The sequence below is a fragment of the Quercus lobata genome, chromosome 10 (assembly GCF_001633185.2).
Source record: "Quercus lobata isolate SW786 chromosome 10, ValleyOak3.0 Primary Assembly, whole genome shotgun sequence".
In the NCBI taxonomy this organism is placed as follows: Eukaryota; Viridiplantae; Streptophyta; class Magnoliopsida; order Fagales; family Fagaceae; genus Quercus; species Quercus lobata.
This window is the reverse complement of record NC_044913.1, coordinates 36,407,164-36,429,760: the sequence shown is the minus strand read 5'-3', so window position 1 is coordinate 36,429,760 and position 22,597 is coordinate 36,407,164. Positions and strand designations below refer to the sequence as shown.

The window sequence follows — 22,597 nt, the reverse complement described above, 5'->3', positions numbered from 1 at the left end:
TTCGAATGCTGTATCTGTTTGCATATCATGGTCATGATAACCTGTCTCATTGACAGTTTTGTTAGTTGTTTTGTCTATCTATGCCTTTGTGCACTATCACCATTTTGCTGCACCTGTCATTTTGTGCTCCTTTGTATTGTTGGAAGTTTGGTTAGGTCTGCACTATCTTCAGTTTGTATTTATGTATTGAAATTTTTTTTTGCTCTGAATCTTGTTGACATTTATCTTGTGTGGTACTGTTGTTTGGTTCTCTGCTGTGGGCCTGTTTTCTTGCAGATGTCTCGTCGATCTTCCAGGGGTAAAGACATTGTTGCTGACGACCCAGCAACACCAGTTGCTAAAAGGACTCGACTATCATCTCAGGCATCTCAAGACCCCAATGAGGATAGGTTCAGACTTCCGCTTAACTCACACGTCTACTCAAACGTTTTTGACAAGTCAACTACTATAGTGGAACGGGTGGTAGAGTTTAACACCTTAGGGACCACTTTTATCCCTCGAATCTTTGAGAAACGAGATTGGGCAAACTTGTTCGGGAACTTTGATGATCCAATGGATGAGCTGGTCAAAGAATGCTTCTCCAATGCAACTGATCTTGGAGTTCAACTCATTTTCTGGGTTAGAGGAACAGAGTTTAGTGTTTCCCCAGACTTCATCGCAGATCTTCTCAGCATCACCAGACCTCAGAATGTGAATCTAACTCCTTACGATGAACGAACTCCAGAAGTTGGAGAAATTCTACAAATCCTAGGATCCGATCGTGAAGTATCCAGTGCAGGAACATCCATCAGCACCGCAAAGTTTGCACCAGAGCTGACTACATTGAAGTTGATCATGTTCACCAACCTCTACCCACTATCCAACACTACATTCATCAATCTTGGGAGAGCTCTATTCCTTTATGATCTTATTACAGGAGCCCCCATTGATATATGTGCTCACATCTACTACACCTTGAGGAAGACCGCGTGTAGAACTGCAGCTCGAGGAATTATTCGATTTTGCAGTCTCATCATGAAGCTCATTCTTCGTGAAGGCATTATTCCTCCTGCAAATGGAAAATTGTTGACCCGTCAGCGTCCCATTTCCATGTTCACTCTTCAAGCTAGCAGAAGTCACTCCTCTAAATCACCAAGGAGTGTTCACATCTCTCCAGTTACTCCATCTGTCCCTGAATCAGAGACACCTGCACATACTACATCTACTTCGCGTGCTGTTCCTGAAACTTCACCGGCTAGTATTCCGCAAGCACAGACTGCTCCTCATACTGATAGAGTCGGGAGTGTACTTGAGCATATTCAGAAACGCATTGATGAGATTGTGGCACTTCTCTACTCCACAAACAACCATGTCCAAATGCGTCTTGAGACTATGGAGAATCAGCTAGATGATATTCAACGAAAGTTGGACGAGAGCCTTTAGCTATTCGTGCCAAAAAGGGGGAGAGCACTCAGTAAGGGGGAGAAAGTTCAAAGGGAAGTGTGCATAGTGATAGGGGGAGTACACACATACTTTTGTTTTAAGTCTTATCCTCTAAACTTATAGGTTTAGGTTTATGTTTGTTATATGGGTTTGATACACTGTGTTTTTGGTGTATAGTTGTTTCTAACTCTTAACCTATACTCTTGGTTTAAACTTTCATATATTTTGATGATGTTATTCAGGATGTTTTGTGTTTGTACCCATGTGCTTTTGTAAACTTTTAGGGTTAATGTTTTATGCATAGTTTGTAGGCTTTATGGTTTGTACCTTGCTTATTGCAGCCTTTATGCTATGTTGAAATCAGTACTTTAATCTAAATGTCTTGCATTTTGGTTTATGTACTGTCACTCTTATGCCCTTGTAGGATTGTTCCTAGATGCATATACCTTGTGTATTATGCATTGGTTAAGTGTTGAACATACAAGTGTCTTGCCTTGTGCTTGTTAACTTGTATGTCCTTGTGTTCATTCCAAGTGTGAATGAGCACTGTGATCACTACCTTGTGGTGTTCACTTGGTTGATCAAGCCATGGTTTGTTTCTTTACTCCATCTTTGCTTGATCACATATTGCCTGTTTCATATGCATTTATAATTTTCTGCTTATAATGATCATGGTGTATTGTTGTGTTTCAGGAGTATTATGTCCATATGATTCAAGTGCTTCACAGCTTCTAAAGTTAGGTGTGAGTGAGTTTTGTTCAACTGTTCCCAACTCACATGTTAAGTCTAGAGTCTGTTTTAGGGTTTTGTCACGAAATAGCCAAAGGGGGAGATTGTAAGGTTGAATTTATTCAACCATCTAATTGGCTTTATTCCGTGCCAAATTTGATTGTAATTCAGCATTTAGTAACCCTGTATTTAGGTGGGTTTGATGTAAGGGTAGTGAGTGAGATAGAGTGAAGATTGCTCAAGAGTGTGCAAGAAAACAGAGACTCGCGGCTGGGACTTGCGGGTGACTCGCGGCTGCAAGCCGCCAGACGCAGCACACGTGCCAAGCATGCTGGAAGATGAACAGTCATGCAAGCTAGAGCACTACAGGACAAAACAGGACAACTGGCCATACGGTTATCTCGCGACTGGATCTCGCGACTTAGTCAAGCCGCGAGGTCAAGCCGCGAGCCACCCCTGTTTTGTAAAACCTGACGTTTCACATTCCTCTCCCACTCCAGTATAAATACCCCTTTTACCCACGATTGAAAGAGAGCTTCTAGAGAGAATTTTGAGAGAGAAACCCTAAAGAAAAACAAGATTGATTCACCCACAATCTATACCTTAGAGTCTCTTCAAATTCCTCAACTCTCTTCCTCTCCATTGTCAAATCCTTGAGAGGCATTATACCAAACCTAGTTCTCACCATCATCATCACTGTGAGACAGCTGTTTGGATTTCTGGGAAGCAGTTAGGAAGGAACCAATCTTCATTGGTTGATGCTACGGTCTAGTAGCGGAATCCGGGAAACTAGAAAAGAAAAAGGTTCAACGCAACCTCGTTGGAGCAAGAAGCTTGGAGGGCTTAGGTGCACTGGGTAGATTAGGCTTGGAGGGTCTATTGCTGTCCATGTATCCCAACTGTATTTTCTAGTGGATTGTTTACTGCTTGGAGGGCGGCGGAGAGGTTTTACGCCGAGAGCTTCGGTTTCCTCTTCGATAACACATCGCGTGTTGTCTTTGTATTTGCATCTTCCTTCCTCTCTATCTTTGCCTTTTTATTATCTGCTGTGGATTTTATTTTGTTTTGGCTTAGATAGTTTTTAACCAATTTCATATTATAGCATATGTTAAATTTCCGTACACTAGTTGTTTGACATATTGCTTAAATTGGTTAAGTTGTCATTTGGGGGTCTAAACATTCAAAGGTGTTTATACACATTTTTGAACTTTCAATTTATTATTAGAGAAAACCCAAACTAATTTTCTTTTGTGTATATGTTTCAGGGTTAAAGAAAATCTCCTTGCCTTTTTTACTCTCACACAAACAATATTTTTCGTTCAACTCAATGCAACACATGCTTAGCTTTTTTTTTTTTTTTTTTTTTTACTCCATGCAGCACACTTCACTTTCTCTTTACGCAGCTGTCCCTCTCTACATGTTTTTCTCTCTATCTCTATCATTAGAAAAAACCCTGAACGCTGCTAATTCATATATGTTTGATTTTTTCTATTCCTATTACTGTTAGAGATAGGAATCCTTAATCTTGGATGGCAAGCTTAGGGCCTGTTTGGGTAAGGGTTTTTCATCACTCAATTTCCGTCACTCAATTTTCATCACTCATCACTCATCACTCATTTGGCAACATCACTTTTATTTTCATCACTCAATTTTTTCACACTATTCATGGGTCCCACACCTGTCAGCCAGTACAGTAATTTTTTTTTTAGCACCCAACTCACCGAAGCTAATATATATAAAAAAAAAAAAAAACAGCCAACCCAGGAAAAAAAAAGAAAAAAAAAAAAAAAACCAAACAACAAACAGGCAACGCCAACCAGAAAAAAAAAAAAAAAAAAAAAAAAAAAAAAAAAGTCAAAAGGTGGTCAAAAGTTGCGGCTGTGGGTCCCTCATGTGTTTATTTACGGAAATGCCATTGAGTTATGAGTTATGGAAACTGAAAACAGCCTTTTGTTGTTTTCAGTTTCCATAACTCATAACTCAAAAATCAGAGAATTGAGTGATGGAAACAGAGTTATGGAAACAGAGTTATCGTTTGGCCAAACAACCTTTTTACTATGGGTCCCACCATTTTTGAGTTATGAGTTATGGAAACAGAGAATTGAGTTATCAAAAAACTCAATCCAAACGGCCCCTTAACCTTTGGGCTAGTCACGTGGGTTGGACTCACAATTATATTTGGTAATGATATTAAAATAATTTAAGAAAATATTTTTTTTTTTAACTTTTTTTTTTAGATTTTTTAACTTCGTGTGAGATAAAGTTGTTTAAAAAAAAAAATTAGCAAAAAATAATTCTATCTTATGTTAAGCTAAATAAGATAAATTAAGAGACAGTTTTTCTCAACCCAATTCTTTTTTAATGTTACGAAGCAAATAAAAATATGAAGGAATATATATATATATATATATATATATATATATATATATTTACATAAGATTTTTCCTTAAAACAAATGGATTGTTAGTGGAAAATTCTAAATTTGTGATGCCCATTACAAATGTTATTATTATTATTACATGTGACTACGTGACATCGCTTCAATTAAAAGTATAACAAGTTTCTTTTTTTTATTTTCATTTCGATACGTGCTAGTCCTAACTCTAAGCAACTGTCTAGTCCTAACTCTAAGCAACTGTTTCTCAAAAAAAAAAAAAAAAACTCTAAGCAACAGTATACTACTTGAAAATCTTTTAGAATTCCGATTTATTTATTTTGGTTTGTTTACTATTTTCACCTCATGACCATCAAACAAAATGGAATTCAAACACCGGTGCACTAGTTTTTGTCCCAAAAAAAAAAAAAAGGTGCAAAACCGAAGAAAGAGTAGTAGAATAAATAGAATTAGGAAATTACCTTTTGCAGAGCTGGCACATTAGCAAAAAATGACAACTTCACTTTAGGACAGTTCACCACTGCTAGGCTCTCCAATGATGGCCAAACTGAAGAACTATTTCCTCCACCAAAACTGACAAGCTCTCGTAAGTTCCATAATCTTAAGTTTCTCAACTTAGATAGCACGCTGTTGTTTCCATCCCCATCATCTCTTCCTTTTTCATGGCCAAATACTTGCTTTAATTGAGGAAGATCTTCTAATGATAGTTTTTCTAGTTGGGGAAGATCTCGAGCAATTGATAGACATTCCAGATTTTCGCAATTCACTACCTTAATAGTCTTTAATTTTGGGAAGCCTGTAGGTTGATAGTGACTCTCTATTTCACAATCCCCAACTTCTCCTTCTCTGTTCTGGCCGAATACTTTCTTTAATCGAGGAAGATTATGTAATTTTAGCCTTTCTAGTTGCTGAAGACCTCGAGCAACTGAGATAGGAAAGATATATTCCAGTTTGCTGCAATCCATTACCTCAAGAGTCTCTAATTTTGAGAGACATATTGTCTGACCATGACTCTCCAATATCATTTCCTCCTCTGAAATTATTTGCTTCATTTCATCGCATCCGATAATATATAGTTGTTTCAGCTTTTTTAGACTTTGAGCAAGGGACGGCGAGAAGAGACTGATCAATCTCGTACATTTATCTACATTTAAAAATGTGAGATTGCTGAAGATTTCATACTGGTTGGGCCCCTCACATATTGATCTCAGACAGTTCAAATTACCGAATGTAGCTGTATGATTTCCCCCAATTGTATCAACAATGCATTCCATCTCACAAGACTCAATCGAAATATATTCCACGGTATGGAACAACGACTTCAATGCGTTCATTGAGGAGGCATTCAAATCTTTGATTACCAGGGTTCGCCAAGGTGTCCCAGGAGTCAATAACGGTTCGCCAAGGGTTTCCCAAGGTGTCCCAGGAGTCGATAACGGTTCGCCAATCACTATGAAATATCTATGCAAGTCCGGGAAAACAAAGCCTTTGGGTAAATGATTCGAGTTCAACTCTAGAGAGAGAAAAACCAAGCGGGGTAATGAGTTCAACTCTGATAAGTTAGGGTTGCTTATTTCTGAGGTTGTCCCTTCAACATCCCAATTCTTGAAGCGGCTACTAATGATTAGTTCTTCTAATTGGGATAATCTTCCTATCACATTTGGTGGAATCTGTTGCAGTTGATTACAACCCGTCAAATCTAGCATTTTTAAACTCACCATTTCCCCTAACTCACTCGGCAATGCATTTATTCCACATCTGTAAAAGCTTAAAGCCTCAAGTCTCTTTAACTTTCCCAAAGAAGAGAGGTTAACATTGAAATTGCAGTTTTTGAAATATAAGGTCCGAAGGTTTGTCAATAATTCGAGTGATTGTGATGATAAGATTATGTCATGTAGTGCTAAAACCTTGAGACAATTCATCCCTTCAAACAATGCGTTAGAGATATTTTTGGAACTTTGAATTCCACCCAATAACAAAATGTTGAGTCTTGGACATACCAATTTATCAGGAAGTTGTTTGGTGTTGAAATACATCAAGGAGATTGCTGTGGCTCTTTCAAAGTTTGTGTTTCTCTCTAAACGAGTGCAGGCTCTTAGCTCGAATTCATTTTCCCCTTTTGATGTTATCCATAAGCCAATATCACGAACCATGTCATGCATCTTCACAAAATCTTTATCAAAACCTTCTAGTAGTAAAGAAGTCTCTTTGAGGCTATCGACTGCTGCACGCACTTGGCACCTTGCGTCCTCAAGTAAGTGAAAATCTTCATCTTCCTCTAATCCCATGACATATCTAGTCAATTCTTCAATAGGAATATTATAATCTTCTGGAAATAAAGAACACAACAAAAAGCATAACTTGGTTTTGCGTTTTAATTGATCAAAACTCCACTTAAGACATGCATAAGCATTTTTATCTTCATCAACACCTTCAATATCAACAAGTCTAGACTTTCTTAGTTGATGCATTGCCACATTCCAATCATTGAGAGATTTTCCTGTCAGAGCCTTTCCCACTGTAATGATTGCTATAGGCAAACCTTTGCATTCTTTAACAACTTCTAGTACCACATCGTTCAAGACAGGGCAATCATCAACTATAGCGGTTTTTTTCATCAAAGCCAATGATTCTTCCTCCACTAAGAAATTTAATGGAATTTTCCTTTGACAACGCATTAAATTGCATATATGCACACTTCGTGTAGTCAAAAGCATCTTGCAACCCCTGTGATCATCACAAGATGGAATTCCAATAGCTTCTAAGTTGACATCTTTCCAAACATCATCAAGGATTATGAGGATCTTCTCTGCTTTCTTTATTCTTAAGCATATTTCACTTGCTCTAGCCATATCGCTCTCACCTTTAAAATCCAAGTTTAAACAGCCTGCAATTTCACCTTGAATTCTTCTAACGTTTGGAGTCAACGACACAACAGTCATCACAATTTCATCGAAAATATTTAGTTCTTTGGTTTTCTTGTGCACTTCCTTCACCAGTGTTGTTTTACCAACCCCCCCTATTCCATGCAGTCCAATCCTTATACTGTTATCATCATGCAATGCCTCCATAATTTGTTGGAAAGCCAATTTTCTTGATTCAAACACCTCGAAATCACTAGATGAAAAGATCTCTATGCCAGGAGTCGGAGCACGATGGGTCAATTCAGAAAATTTGCCCTTATCTTGGAGCTCTTTGACAACATTTGTCATCTGTATGGCTTCCTTACATAACTTGTATTGCCGAATCCAATCAGGACACCAGCCGTTACAGAACCTCAAGTTTACTTGTACTTTATTTTCCAAAGCCTGTACTTCTTCCATGAGTTGATTCACATTTGTCAACCACCTTTCTACATCCTTCTCAGCAACTTCAATGTTCATTGCAGCTCGCTTGATAGCCTCTTGTACCTTTTGCTGCTCTAATTGCAGGTCTGTTTTTGCTTTGGTAAGATCATCAACAATTTTCTTGAAACGGAACAAATAACCAACATGACGAATGATGGGCTTCGCTGTGCATTTTCCAATTTCAGCTACAATGGAGCCCGTGCACCTCGTCAATATGTCCATCCTATCTGAAAATGAAAGTCTGTTATACTTCTTAAACAGGGAACACGATTAAAGATAGAGTGAAATTTTCAAAATTTAAGGTATACCTCGTTGACACGCTTGTGGGTGAATGACAAGGGAAACAATGGCCACCAACTGCGTAATAAAGTAAATTGAGGAATGAATTGCACTTGCTTTCAAATCTCCTTGCTATTCACCTGTAAGGATGAAAAAAGATCGATGTAAGAGATTCTTTCTTCCTTTTTTCGGGTTTAATTGTAGCTATCTATCTTGAAGGACCTAAACTATAGGGATACATGCAATGTGCAACCTAAACTTTCATATTATGCGACAATAAGTTGCGATTTCCACTCACCATTGAAATTAGAATCTACAGATGCTATTATTAATGCTATTATAGTTTAGGTTGCACACTACAAATGCTCTCATATTTTGGCGTGGATAATACTTGCCTACTAAATTTGTCAATTTTTAGGCTAATTTAAAAGTTGGGATGAAAATTGCAAAAACATATCCAATCAGAGTGTTGATCGTAATTTTTGTAAATAATATTTCTTTTCCCTATTGCCTGGGTAAAAGATGGATGCATCATGCATGAGAGTGAAATTCTCATCTTTGTGAATTAATAAAAAAAAAAAAAATCTATTTAATGGCTGCTAAGCCAGAGACAACCTGCATCCATATTCAAAATAAACTCCTTGGCAAAGGAAATATATATTGTGTAGAGGGGCCATTCTACAATACCCACATTTTTTTGTGTGGGTACGGTACCCACTTATAGATTTAATCATTAATTTCACTTGTTTTGATTCAGTCCAGTGATATGATTTTAATGAATTACCAATTACCGGTCAAGAAGGTAACATATAAAGTCAAACACTCAAGGAAAAAAAACAGATGTCTCTGTTTTTTTCTCTCTCGCCGTCTTGTGTTCTCTCTCTCTACTTCTCTGCTGCGTTCTTTCAATTCTGCTCGTCGATCTTCGCCGATCTTCACCTTGTCTTCATACAAATCTCAGGTAACCACTCTTCATACCTTTTCCCTGAGTTTATCATCAAGATTTGGGTTTTTGAATGGTGGGTTTGATGATTTATTTCAAGTGAAGGCGAGAGTAGGATAGGTTTTTTCTTCATCCCTTTTCCCTGAATTTATTGTCAAGATTTGGGCCTATTTGATTGGCTTTTTTTTTCCTCTAGGAATTTTCAGCACTAGCATTAGGAATGTTGTGAAATATGAACTGAAATTTCATAATAGGCAGATTCGGGTTTTGGAGAAGACACGGGGTTTTTTTGGTTAAATTGAGTTTAACATTGGTCGATTTTCAGAATTGGGTTTGTTTTATAAGTAACTAATTTTGTTGGTTAAGTTGAGCTTAGCTTGTCAGACCATGTAAACTGATTGGTGAGTTTTCAGATACAAGTTTTGGGGAAGTAACTAATTTTGTTGGTTAAATTGAGTTTAGTTTTATTGAGTGTGTGAATTGGTGGGCGAATTATTGGATTTGGGTTTTAGAGAATTAACTTGTTTTGATGATTAGATTGAGTTTAGTTCATTTGTATTTGCGTTGAGTGTGTTGTTTTGTTGATTCAATGTTTGCGTGGTTCAATTCTTTTGCAGGTAGTAAAGGGGGAAGGAAATATATCAAGCTATGCCCACGCACATCCTAGTACTAATGGAAGCAAATGGTCTAGGGAAGAGAGATTTAGGAGTAATGTCAATGGTTTTTTTTACACGAACAAGCGGTGCGTGTTGTTTAGTTGCTTTGTGAATTTAAACTGATTGAGTATAATTTTCCAGTATTTTATGATGGTCTAGATTGATGGTTTTAGGGATTTTAGGTTACCATTATGCTAGAACCATATAGGCTGTTGAGACAATTAAATACATTTCATGATTGCTGAGGAAAAATAGGAGAAGCTTTATGCTTTATTTAGTTGCTGCAAAATTACAGAGAAGAGACAAGAGTTTTAACCTTGGTTATAGCAGGGGATGAGTTTAGTGGCATTCTTCCCAGCTTCTTTTCCAAAAGCACCACCAAGGTCAAGGTGGTCTAGGGCAGTGTTTTCTTCGAAATTCTAATGAGTTTTAAAGTGATGAAAATTCTTTGAACATTTTGATTCATGTCTTATTCCTACTTTTCTTATTAACCAAAGGTATTATTATTCATGGAAACCTAATTTCATTTAAAACGAGGGCTCATGGATTGGTTTACGGTATTCGGAGAATTAGCTGTCCATGTTTCTGATTCAGTTGTTACAAAAAATGTTTTTAGTTTAATATTAATGGGTGTATGTCATTTACAGGTAGCAAAGCAATGGTATCAATCAGGGTCGCAGTGACATTGGAGTGCATGGTGACTACTTATCTCTTATTATATAAGCTTTTTATATCGTTTCTAGTTCTTTATATGTTTCACTGCCCTAACTTTGATGCCCTGATTCAAGTGAAGATTCTCGGATGAATCCAAATGATTTGCGTTTGAAACAGATAAACAAAAGAAAGATGAAGCGAATTCCAAGGGTTTTTGAAGAGAGAAGGAAGATGGACCAAAGTCAAAAGTTGTCAAAAACTATTTAGCCTGCAAGGCATAACATGTAGCAGCAAAGGTCTGATTAAAAGGACATACTTTTTTGTGGCGAATGCTAGCTACAGAAAGACCTAGATCCCCAAATAGAAATTTGAAATCTTCTATGGGACTCTCACCACAAAGAAATTTCAATGAGCTGCACCAAGAACCATCGCTCAGGGCAACTGATAATTCAAGAGCTAGATGGTTTTTAAGCAATGATGGTGCTTCTAGGCCAACAGGACCTTTAACTGTCAAAGGTCCTGATACTTCAGAGCTAGTTATGCAGCTTACGCAAATAGGTGGCATTGGGCTGAAAAGTTTTCATCGGTATATTTTTCCCCCTGCTGCCCTGTTTTAGCTTAATTTAAGAGGGTTTGGTTTGTATTTGTGAGGTTATCTTGATTAACGGTTGTGTATAATTCCTGTTGGTCGTTTAATGTTATGTATTCATCATGCTCTTTTGAATGGAATTTTAAAAGGTGGAAGAATCTCACACTATCTGAGGTGGAAATTTTATTGTCTTCAATAATTATAGCATGTCTGAGGTGCAAAATTTGTTTAGCCTTTTTGGAGTATAAATTCACCCAATACAACACCACCATGCTGTAAACATAGCAAACAACATGAATTCTATGCAATTGTGATATTGGTTGGTGAATGTGATGCTTAATTAACTAGCTGGATTGGAGAGATGATTAAGATCATTGAAATCACACAATCAATTATCATTTTGTCAGATAATCTTTATCAAAATAATTGTACATCACTCACATTTGACTGCTTCATCAAATTATGGTAAAATTTGTGGTCTTAGAAGAGCCATTATGGTACGGTGGGAGTCACATATGCCATTTGAGACATGGTTCATTGGTCTAGATAGATTATAAATAAATAAAGGAGGAGGAAAGGTAGTTCAAGGAGGAGGAGGAGGAGGAAAGCTAGTGAATGATCGTGTGAAACAAAATATGCACTCTACATTTTCTACACTTCTGGATAGACAATGAAGCCAATCATCTGCCAAAGCTGGAACCTTCAAGGACAATGTGGACGCCATCCATCGACAAGATATATGCGGACTTAGTTGTTAAGCATATACAACTTGTGAAAGAGCAAATTACTTTTAGTTGTTATAAAGTATTAGTTGTTGGAAAAATGTAGCTACGGTGGTATAGATTCTAATGTAATATTATAGAGTTTTTAGCCTAAACAAAGCTATTGGCGAAACTTAATTCATTCATATATGGACCTCATCTGTGTGTTATATGTTAAAACTATGAACTTTCCATTGAAACTATTAATTTTTGATTTATAGTATATCTTAAAATGTTGTTATTGGGGATTTACTAAGACGTTGGCAGTTAAATAATAATGATAATTAAAAAAAAAAAAAAAAACCTAGTAGAACTCGAGTTTACAAAATTTGAGTCCACTGGGATAATATATACACACACATGCATAAATCAATAGAACGTCATATATGACTGTTTATGAGTTAGTGATTTAGTGAATTGGTTTTTTTTTTTTTAAATGAATGGGAGACTGAATTTTTATTTTTTGTGATTACAAATGTATGTGTGGGGTGCACGCATGTTCTTGTAATTCATTGTTGAGGCACTCATTCTTTTTAAGTTTTGTAGTTGACAATTAGCTTTTTGACAAGAATTTGAAAATAAATTTGCTAATCTCATTTCACTAGTTCAAAGTTCCACTTATTGTTCCACTTATTGTTAATCTCATTTCACTATTTCAAAGTTCAAACACTTGCTAGCAATTGGATTGCACAGTTTGACTGAAAGATAGAGATTTTATTAGGAGATGGAAATTGATGCATAGCTAAGCACTACAAGAACAAATTTCTTTGAGTTGCAAACTATTAAATAACATCTAATTTTCCTACTTTGACACTTTGATGATTCAATGTCAAACTTGTTGAGTAGTCTTACACTCATAACAAGGGTATTCCGGAAATTTTAGATGGAATCGAGGGTATTTTGGTTATTTTTTAGGTTTCGAAGATATTTTGGTCATTTTTTATGTTTTAGGGTCATTTCGATCATTTTTTAGGTTTCAAGGTCATTCGATCCTTTTTTATATTCTAAGGGTATTATTTTTATCATTGTTTACACCCATAATCAGTTTTTAGGTTCTATGGGTATTCCGGTAATTGTTGAGGGTTTTGGTGTTATTTTGGTAATTTTATAAGTTTGGAGGGTATTTTGATAAAATTTCAGGTTTTAGGGTCATTTTGGTCATTTTTAAGGTTCTATGGGTATTTCGGTCATTTTTTAGGTTTCAAGTGCATTACGATCATTTTTTAGGTTTTAAGGATATTTCAGTCATTATTTAGGTTATAGGGTCATTTTATTCATTTTTTAGGTTTCAAGGTCATTTTTTAGGTTCTAAGGGTATTTTAGACCTTTTCAAAATTTTAGGGTTATTTTGGTCATTTTAAGGATTATAGGGTATTTCGGTCATTTTTTAGGTTTTAAGAGTATCCTAGTAATTTTTGAGAGTTTTAGGGGGTATTTGGTCATTTTTAAGTTTTAGGAGGCATTTTGGTATTTTTATTATATTTAAGGGTATTTCGGCAATTTTAGAGGTTTAGGGGTATTTTTGTTATATATATTTGTCACTTATTAGGTAAGTCAGTGGGGTTGGGTTGGGTCGGGTTGGCTACGACCATATATGATGTTGGTACTGCCTAATGTGATAATAGAACCATCAAATATGAGGGGGAGAAAAAAATGAGGCTTTGCTAATTGAGATGAGGCTAACACTTTTCATTATGGTCAAAATGATAAACTATGAAGGATTAAATTATTTTGTTTAAAATTTTTGAAAGGTTCGAGTTATTTGTTTTTGGTAAAATTGGTTAATTGAGTTTAATTGTTTTTATCTTTACTATTAGTATTTTTTTTTTTTTTTGTTAGGCTAATTTTTTGGGATGTTTATTTTGTTTTAGATTTTAGATCTAATTTTCTTTTAATAGCTTTTAAAACAAGGAAAATGCTAGAGCTACAATTTTTTTTTAAAAAAATTGCTATTGTGGTGAGTAGTTATTCATAAGTAAAAAAGTGATTTTAGTGGTGGGTCCAAATGTAAAAGTATGGTCAGATGTGATATTGGTACTACCCAATGTAACAATGGAATTTCAAATGTGAAAAATAAAATAAAAATAAAAATAGGGTTCCACCAAATGTGACAAAAGTACGGTCAGAAGTGATGTTAGTACTGCCAAATGTAATAATAGAACTATTAAATGTGAGAAAAAAATAGGGTACTACTAAATGTGACAAAAGTACAGTCAAATGCGATGTTGGTACTATCTAATGTGACAATGGAATCATCAAATGCGATAAAAAATAAGGAAACCATCAAATGTGACAAAAGAGCAGTCACATGTGATGTTGGAACTGCACAATATGAGGATGTAATCATTAAATGTGAGAAAAATAAAGGAACCATCGAATGTGATAAAAGTACAATCATATGTGATGTTGGTACTACACAATGTGAAGATAGTATCGTCAGATGTGAGAAAAAAAAGAATCACTAAATGTGACAAAAGTATTATCAAATGTGATGTTGGTACTGCCAAATGTGACAATGAAATCATCAAATGTGAGAAAAAAATAAGAGAACCACCAAATGTGACAAAAGAACATTCACATATGATGTTGGAACTGCACAATATGAGGATGAAATCGTCAATTGTGAGAAAAATAAAGGAACCACTGAATGTGACAAAAGTACAGTCACATGTGATATTGATACCACACAATGTAAGGATGAAACCATTAAATGTGAAAAAAAAAAAAAAAAGGAACCATCAAATGTAACAAAAATACTGTCAAATGTGATGTTGAAACTACACAATGCGAGGATGAAACCATCAAATGTAAGAAAAAAAAAATAAGAGAACCATCAAACGTAAGAAAAAAAAAATAAGAGAACCATCAAACATGACAAAATATGTTAGAACTACACAATGTAAGGACGAAACTTGAGAAAAAAAAGAGAACCACTAAATGTAACAAAAGAACTGTCACATGTGATGTTGGAACTGCATAATGTGAGGATAAAACTGTCAAATGTGAGGAAAAAGAAAAAAGAAACCACCGAATGTGACAAAAGAACTATTACATGTGATGTTGAAACTGCACAATGTTAGGATGAAACCGTCAAATGTGAGAAAAAAGAGAGAAAGGAACCACTGAATGTAACAAAAGAATTGTCACATATGATGTTTGAAACTGTACAATGTGAGAATAGAACCGTAAAATTTGAGAAAAAAAGTACGGGAACTGCCGAATGTGACAAAGAACTATCACATGTGATGTTAAAACTACACAATGTGAGAAAAATGTAACCTGATATATTAGGTTACTTACTAGTGGGTACCGTACCCCCTTTTTTGGGGGGGAAAGGTATGGTAGAATTACCCTGTGTAGAGAGAATTGAAGTTATCATCTTCATTATCATTAGGTCCAAATGCACCATCACCTTCACCCTAAATACATTTTTTAGGAAGTAAAGAATCTTAGAAAACTCAATGAAGCGCTTTAAGAAGATAGAATCTTTGACCTCACATGGTAGATTTTTTGTTTTTTGTTTTTTATGAGCCTCACACGTGTCAGTTTATAGATCTAAAATGTATCTTGTATGTATATCCTATAGATAAAAAAAATAATTTATAAATGTTTAAAGCATTTGTTGTTTTTGTATAAGGTGTATATACAATTTGGTTATTTAAAAGACATTTAGTGCTCGTTTGGATAGCACTTAACTTTGCTGTGTCTGCATCTTCACTCCTTTTTTTTTTTTTTTTTTTTTTTACATTTCACGCGTTTTGCAAAAAAAGGAGACAAACAACACTGTAGCGGCACTGTAGAGGTACTGTAGTAGTACTGAAGCAGTACTGTTTATGGGACCCACAGCCACTTTATTCATTAAAAAATATTAAAAATGGGTCCCATGGTACTATTTACACATTTAAAAATTATTTTGCTACAGTATTTTCAGTTTTCAGTTTCAGCAATAATAAGTGCAATCCAAACACACCCTTAGGAGGATTTTTGCATTTTGAAGCTTTTGGGGAGAGATATTTTGGGTATATTGGAGTTGTTTTTATCATTTTAGAGGTTTTAGGTGTATCTTGGAGGCTTGAAGATATTTTGGTAATTTTGAAGTTTGTGGGGGTATTTTTGGAGATTTTAGGGGATATTTTAGTTATTTTTGAGATTTTGGCATCTTGGGGATATTTTGACTATTTGGAATTGGAGACGTGATGAATATTTTGGATATTTTGGGAGGGTTTTTGTTATTTTGCAGATTTTGAGAGGTATTTTTGTTATTTTCAAGTTTTTTTTAGGTAGTTAGATTTTGGGGGGGGGGGGGAAGGGGAGTATTTTGATCATTTTGGAAATTTCATAGATGTTTTATTCGATTCGAAAGATTTGTAGTATTTATGTCATTTAAAGATTTCAAGAGGTATTATCTATACTACTATTTAAGGGGCTTCCCCTTTTTGGATTCCACATTTTTCATGCCTAAGATACCCTCATCATACCCACTTACAAGTTTTCAACTACCGAGGATAGATATGTAAATTAAAACTCCTACACTTTAAAACCACAAACTCACGTACGCTTTACAGTTTCTATCTCACTTTCTCTCTCTCATTCTTCTTCAAATTAAAGACATTTAGTTTAGCTCTACATCATCTTCTCTTTTTCTTCATATTAAAGATATTTACTGTCAGAGGCTTCAACAAATTTTCAGGTTCTATCTTTTGCAAGTTCCTCTTTGTTTTCTTTTCTTTTGTTTATGATTGACTTTCTTTAAGTTCTACTTTTTTTTTTCTTATATGTATCACATTAACTCTTTTTTTTTTCCCCTTCTTCTTTATTTTAAAATTTAATTTTGAAATAAATGGTTCCTTCATATACTCCACCATTGTACTTCTTAATGTATTGTCATTTCATGTTGTAGGTATTGTGATCCAAAGACAGGGCTGTCTTATGCTACAAAAGAAGTATTCAAAATCATTCTCCAACAATTAAACAGTATGACTTCCCTTACCACTTTTAATAGCCTTTATTTACATTTTAAGAAATTATAACCATGATCACCTCATGAATAGATAGTGAGTTTTTTTTAAAAAAAATAAGGTCAACAATGTCCATCACTCTCTTATTAGGTTTTTAATTTTATTATTTCTTAAAAAAAAAAAAAAAAAGGTTTTTCATTTTATCAAAAGGTTAACCACAATTATCTATTTCTAACTGCATTTGCACTAAATACATCCAACTTTATCAAAAGGTAAATCACAATCATCTACACGTCTATCACTACTAAACAGCTACTAAATTTTTTTATTTAGAATGAATTTTTTTTTTTTAATTTGTGTAACTTTTATGTATATCTAAATTATCCAATTAAAGTTGTCTACATCTCAAAAAAAAAAAAAAAGGGTTATCCATCTCAAATTTATGGGCCCACATGCATTTGGTCATCAGGTGGGTTCAAGAAAAAAGAAAAAATCGTCAATACCAACGTGCATGTTATTAAAGAGAAGTTGTAAATTTTAAATTTGATAGTAAAGCAGTTTCTTAGGAGTAAAACATGGGAGAGTGGAATGCAAACAATTTGTTAGGAGTAAAATGTGGGAGTGGAATTCAAACGTGTTAAGGTTTTTTTTTTTTTTTTTTTTTTTTTTTTTTTTTTTTTAACAAAAAGTGGAATTTTTTTTTTTCAAAATAAAAACGTGGTAGATAATTTTTTGTTAAAAAAAATTATAAACATAAAAAAAAACAATACGTTTATGATTATCCGAAAACGTGGTATTGATGATTATCACTACCAACATTTTCGGATAACTACTATTTTATTCAAATGTTTGCTTTATTCTATTTCTTTTTTTTTTTTGGGAGAAGAATTTTCTATTTTCTATTTTCTATTTCTATTTGAATTCAAATATTTCAAACACAAACTCTAACAAACTTAAGCTATTATCTTTAACAACATATACATTCAAACGTTGGTTGGTTAATTAAAGTTTTTTTTTTTTTTAAATACTTGGTTTAACCCTAATTCTTTTATCTCTCTCAGGTTCACGTACGCACAAACTTTTTGGATTGCATTGAGGAGTCATTGGAATGGAATATTAGATAAGTTCGGGTGAGAGACTTTACAAGAATTATTATATGTATTAAACCTCACATAAAGTGGTTGTTATCTAAGAAACTGTTGTAAAAAAATTTCTTTTGTAATAGAAACTATATTTCTTTTGTATACAATTAACGTGTATCTCTTGCCATAAAATTTTCAAATTAAGCTTTTATTTACTTATGTTATGGATGTGTAGTAAATGACTAAATTTTAGGATTAAAAATACTACATTTTACGAATAGACAAAAAATGATAACTGTCATACATAAAATTTGAAAAAAAATAAAAATAAAAACCCACATCAACAACACCAAGAACGTGAGAGACTTTACAAGAATGAAATATTAGACTTTTAATTTTTTTTCCCTAAAATTTAGCATTTTATTTTTTTTCAAAATCAGATATGTTAGTGCCTAAATATAAGGATATGGATGGAGAAATTATAGTAGTAGTTTTATTGTAGGAGTCTTTCTTTTCCAAAATATGGACGACATTAAAAAAAAAAGAAAAAAAAAAGAGGAAAACGTGAGATTTATTTTGTATACAATTAACATGTATCTCTTCACATAAAATTTCCAATTTAAGTTTTATTTACTTATGTTATGGATGTGTAGTAAATGACTAAATTTTAGGATTAAAAAAACTACATTTTAGGAAAAGACAAAAAATGATAACTGTCATACATAAAATTTGAAAAAAAGAAAAAAAGAAAAAGAAAAAAAAAAGAAGAATGAAAACTTGAGATGTTTAACATTGGATAGAAAGTGGAAATTTTTTAAATAGTACATAGATAGAGAGAGAGAGAGAGAACGTGAGAGACTTTACAAGAATGGAATATTAGATTTAAAATTCTTTTCCCTAAAATTTAGCATTTTATTTTCTTTCAAAATCAATTATGTTAGTGCCTAAATATAAGGATATGGAAGGAGAAATTATAGTAGTAGTTTTATTATAGGAGTCTTTTTTTTCCAAAATATGGAAGAGATTAAAAAAATAAAAAAGGAAAACGTGAGATGCTAAAAAGTAGGATTTTTAAAATAGTAAATGGATAGATGTGTGTATATATATATTAAAAAAAAAGACAAAGTACAAGATGTAAATACTTTGAATTAAGAGAGGAGTATATACTTAGTTTAATGCTTTGGTCTAAATTTAAAGTGCGATTTTGAGCAATAGTACATGACAAAAAATGATAACTGTCATATATAAAATTTGAAAAAAAAAAAAAAAAAAACAACAACATCAACAACACCAAAAAGGTATTAAAAAAAAAAAAGGAAAACTTCTGATGTTTAACGTGGGATAGAAAGTGGAAATTTTTAAAATAGTACATAGATAGAGAGAGAGAGAACGTGAGAGACTTTACAAGAATGGAATATTAGATTTAAAATTTTTTTCCCTAAAATTTAGCATTTTATTTTCTTTCAAAATCAATTATGTTAGTGCCTAAATATAAGGATATGGAAGGCGAAATTATAGTAGTAGTTTTATTATAGGAGTCTTTTTTTTCCAAAATATGGAAGAGATTAAAAAAAAAAAAAAGGAAAACGTGAGATGCTAAAAAGTAGGATTTTTAAAATAGTTCATGGATAGATGTATATATATATATATATATATATAAAAAAAAAAAACAAAGTACAAGATGTAAATACTTTGAATTTTCGAAAAAGAGAAAACAGTAAAAATGATTATATTTTTCATTACCAAATAACGTATTATTTACTTCAAAAAGTAAATTAAAGATTAAGTTAAGAGAGGAGAATATACTTAGTTTAATGCTTTGGTCTAAATTTAAAGTGCGATTTTTTTAAATAGTACATGGAAAAGGTACTATTTAAATAATGGAGTGCATGATCAAGCAATATTGAACATGTAGGCCATTGATGAGTATTATGTGTAGTGAAATAATTTTTCATCACACCCCTAGACTTTTTTTTTTTTTTTGTGATTGGAAAATGTAATAATCCAAAATTATAATAAATGTTCTAAATTAACTCTTACACGTTAGCCATCTATCAGTATGTCCCACGTAATTAAGGGTATTTTTTTTACGGATAATTAAGGGAACTTTAGTAAAGAAGAGATTAAAAAAGTTTTAACGTAAAACAACAATATTTTTCTTTTCAGACTTCAACGCCTCTTTGTATATTTGTTTGATATTATATTTATATCCGGTAAAGTAAGAAATTAAATGTACATTCAAATCCTTTAAATCATCACCTCCACAACTCTCAACTTCTAAACTCACTAAGCCACTTCTTCTCTCTCTTACACTTACACACAGACACATAAAGTTACAAACAGACACATTATTTTCTCATCCAAATTAACCAAAATGGCATGATTTTTTTTTTTAAAGTGTGTGAAATGAGTACGAAAAATTTAATCTAATTTTAACTATAAACTAGCCTCTGAGCGCGTGCTCAGAGACTCTTCTATTTTTTGGGTAAGGGTTAATTTAGAGTATTTATTATAATTTGGATTACTACATTTTCCAATCACAAAAAAAACCTAGGGGTGTGATGAGTGTCATGTGTGGAGAAATAATTTTCCAATCACAATAATTTTTTTGTCACAAAAATTATTGTGATTGGAAAATTATTTCTCCACACATGACACTCATCACACCCCTAGGTTTTTTTTTGTGATTGGAAAATGTAGTAATCCCAAATTATAATAAATACTCTAAATTAACCCTTACCCAAAAAATAGAAGAGCCTCTGAGCACGCGCGTGAGCGCATGTTCAGAGGCTAGTTGTCATTTTAAAGATCCTGAGTTATTTTGGTCAATTTGGCGGTTTATAAATATTTTCGTCAAAGATTCCAACGTAATATGAGTAGAACTTGATTTAGGTCCAATGCTCCCATGCACTAAACCCAAACTTGCCAATATTGGGATGTTATTCCATGGATAAAAAAAATCACAAATTAAACTCCAATATAGGGTTAAATTTATGACTTTATATGACGCATAGGCTCTCCATGGGTCAATTGAAGTCAGTTTTAGGGTCAACCAAGCAATCAACCCGTTCATGGGTCAATTGAGATTAGATTCATCCAATTGGTGTCAACGGTGGGTATATGAGTCTTCAACTGCCACAACTTACGTGTTTTGACAGTCGGATTAGTTCAAATTTTGGCTCAAACCTAGTGGCGTGGACTAATTGTGGCTGATGGAGACTCACTAGATTTGGCTTAGATCTCACTAGATATGGCTATGATCTCACCAGATTTGGCAAAAATCTCACCATATATGTGAATAAATAAAAAATTTGATGGACCTTCTTGAATTAATTTGAAATGTATAATAGCTGTTTTTTTTTTTTTTTTTTTAAAAGAAACAAAATGTAAAATAACTTGAGAAGGCATATTATTATTATTTTTCCTAAGAGAAATGAGATGGCTTAGATCTGTTACATTTCATTCTACTTTCTTTGATCTTTAACATGGCTGGATATATCTACCTTTTACTATAAAAAATAAATAAAAAAATTGGATGAATATAATTCCAATAATTACCTTATTTGATCTTCAATGTCCCCTTCTCTTGTTTTACTCGTAATTTGTTTTTCTTTTCTTTCTGTATTGACAAAAATAAAATGAAATGAGTTTGGAGTACAACATACGATCGAGTTAATTCAGCAGGGCCATGGCACCATAGTAAGTAACATGATTAAAGAAAGTAGAATAACTGTGTCAAAATTAGTTGATATTTAGCATACCTTAGCCTTATCTATTCAGAATCCTGCATATTCTCCAACCACTTTGAAAGATGGATATACGTACTAGCAGTAAACTCAGTCACAGCGACAACATTTCAACTAAAAATACTTATACAAGGAAGAAGAAAACTTTTCACTACTTCAGCCTTCAAACTTCTCAGGAAAGAAACCAAAATGCCAGGTGGATTAATGCTTTAGGAAATATTCAGCCAAAACAAAAGGCTTTAGAGAATGCCTTTTATTTTTGTGTAAGCCAATTTTTCTAAAGCAAAAGCGAAAATTGGTGGCCCCACTCTTCATAGTGGATTGCCACCAGCACACGGTGTGGAGCTCGTCTTGTCGGTTATCTACAAAAAGAACTCTTACATATGTTGTCATTAATTAACATAGAAATTTATAAAACAAAGCAAAACGATGCAAATATAAATAATATAATTAATTTGAAATTAAAATTATTAATCCATCAAATATATTCTTCTTTCTTTTGTGTGCTGAATATCAAATATATTCTTTTTTCTGGCCTATATAATGTGTCAATGAATACTTATAAATTAGGTTCTGTTTAGTACGTAAATTTAAACACATATTTTTAATTTTTAAACAAATTATATGTATTTGTACACAATTTTTCATCCACACATATTTAAAAAAAAAAAACTGAAAACTGTTATTTAAACACACGTATTAAACAGGTCCCTAATATTTAATGAAAGATTATTAGTTCTATGATTTCTTTAATTTCTCATTTCCATTCTAATAAATAAATAAATTTTAGAGAAGATGTGGAAAAGTTTCCTTTTTTACATTAACAACAATGATAAAAATTACTATTAGGGTCCTGACTCCTGATAATAATAAGCAAATTATGAAATTAACACTTGGGAGGAAACGGTGACATTATTTCCTACTTGATTTTCAAACGTTTCCACACGGTTCCATTATTATTCAACACAACTTTATAGGATTCTTTTGCCAACATGTAATTGACTGACAATGCCATGTCTTTCTAAAAAAAAAAAAA

At 33.3% G+C, this 22,597-nt stretch overlaps 1 protein-coding gene and 1 long non-coding RNA gene across 3 annotated transcripts in view; one reads left to right on the top strand and one right to left on the bottom strand.

Annotated features, from left to right (window-relative positions):
• Positions 1–21,880, bottom strand: part of LOC115965610 (probable disease resistance protein At4g27220) — a 31,633-nt gene extending 9,753 nt beyond the window's left edge. Inside the window, exons 1-4 of the mRNA XM_031084875.1 lie at positions 21,577–21,880; positions 21,374–21,434; positions 8,202–8,312; positions 5,008–8,120 (exon numbers count right to left, since the gene is read on the bottom strand). Coding sequence (XP_030940735.1) covers positions 5,008–8,115 — 3,108 coding nt within the window. The 5' untranslated portion in view covers positions 8,116–8,120; positions 8,202–8,312; positions 21,374–21,434; positions 21,577–21,880. The remainder of the gene's footprint in view (positions 1–5,007; positions 8,121–8,201; positions 8,313–21,373; positions 21,435–21,576) is intronic.
• Positions 8,836–11,985, top strand: LOC115965611. Of its 2 annotated transcripts, none has more exons than XR_004086116.1 (4): positions 8,836–9,133; positions 9,733–9,857; positions 10,419–10,468; positions 10,560–11,985. It is a non-coding gene; the product is annotated as an uncharacterized LOC115965611 (long non-coding RNA). The 2 variants fall into 2 exon arrangements; XR_004086115.1 differs by having other exon boundaries at positions 8,837–9,133; positions 10,565–11,982.
• Positions 21,881–22,597: the final 717 nt, after the last annotated feature.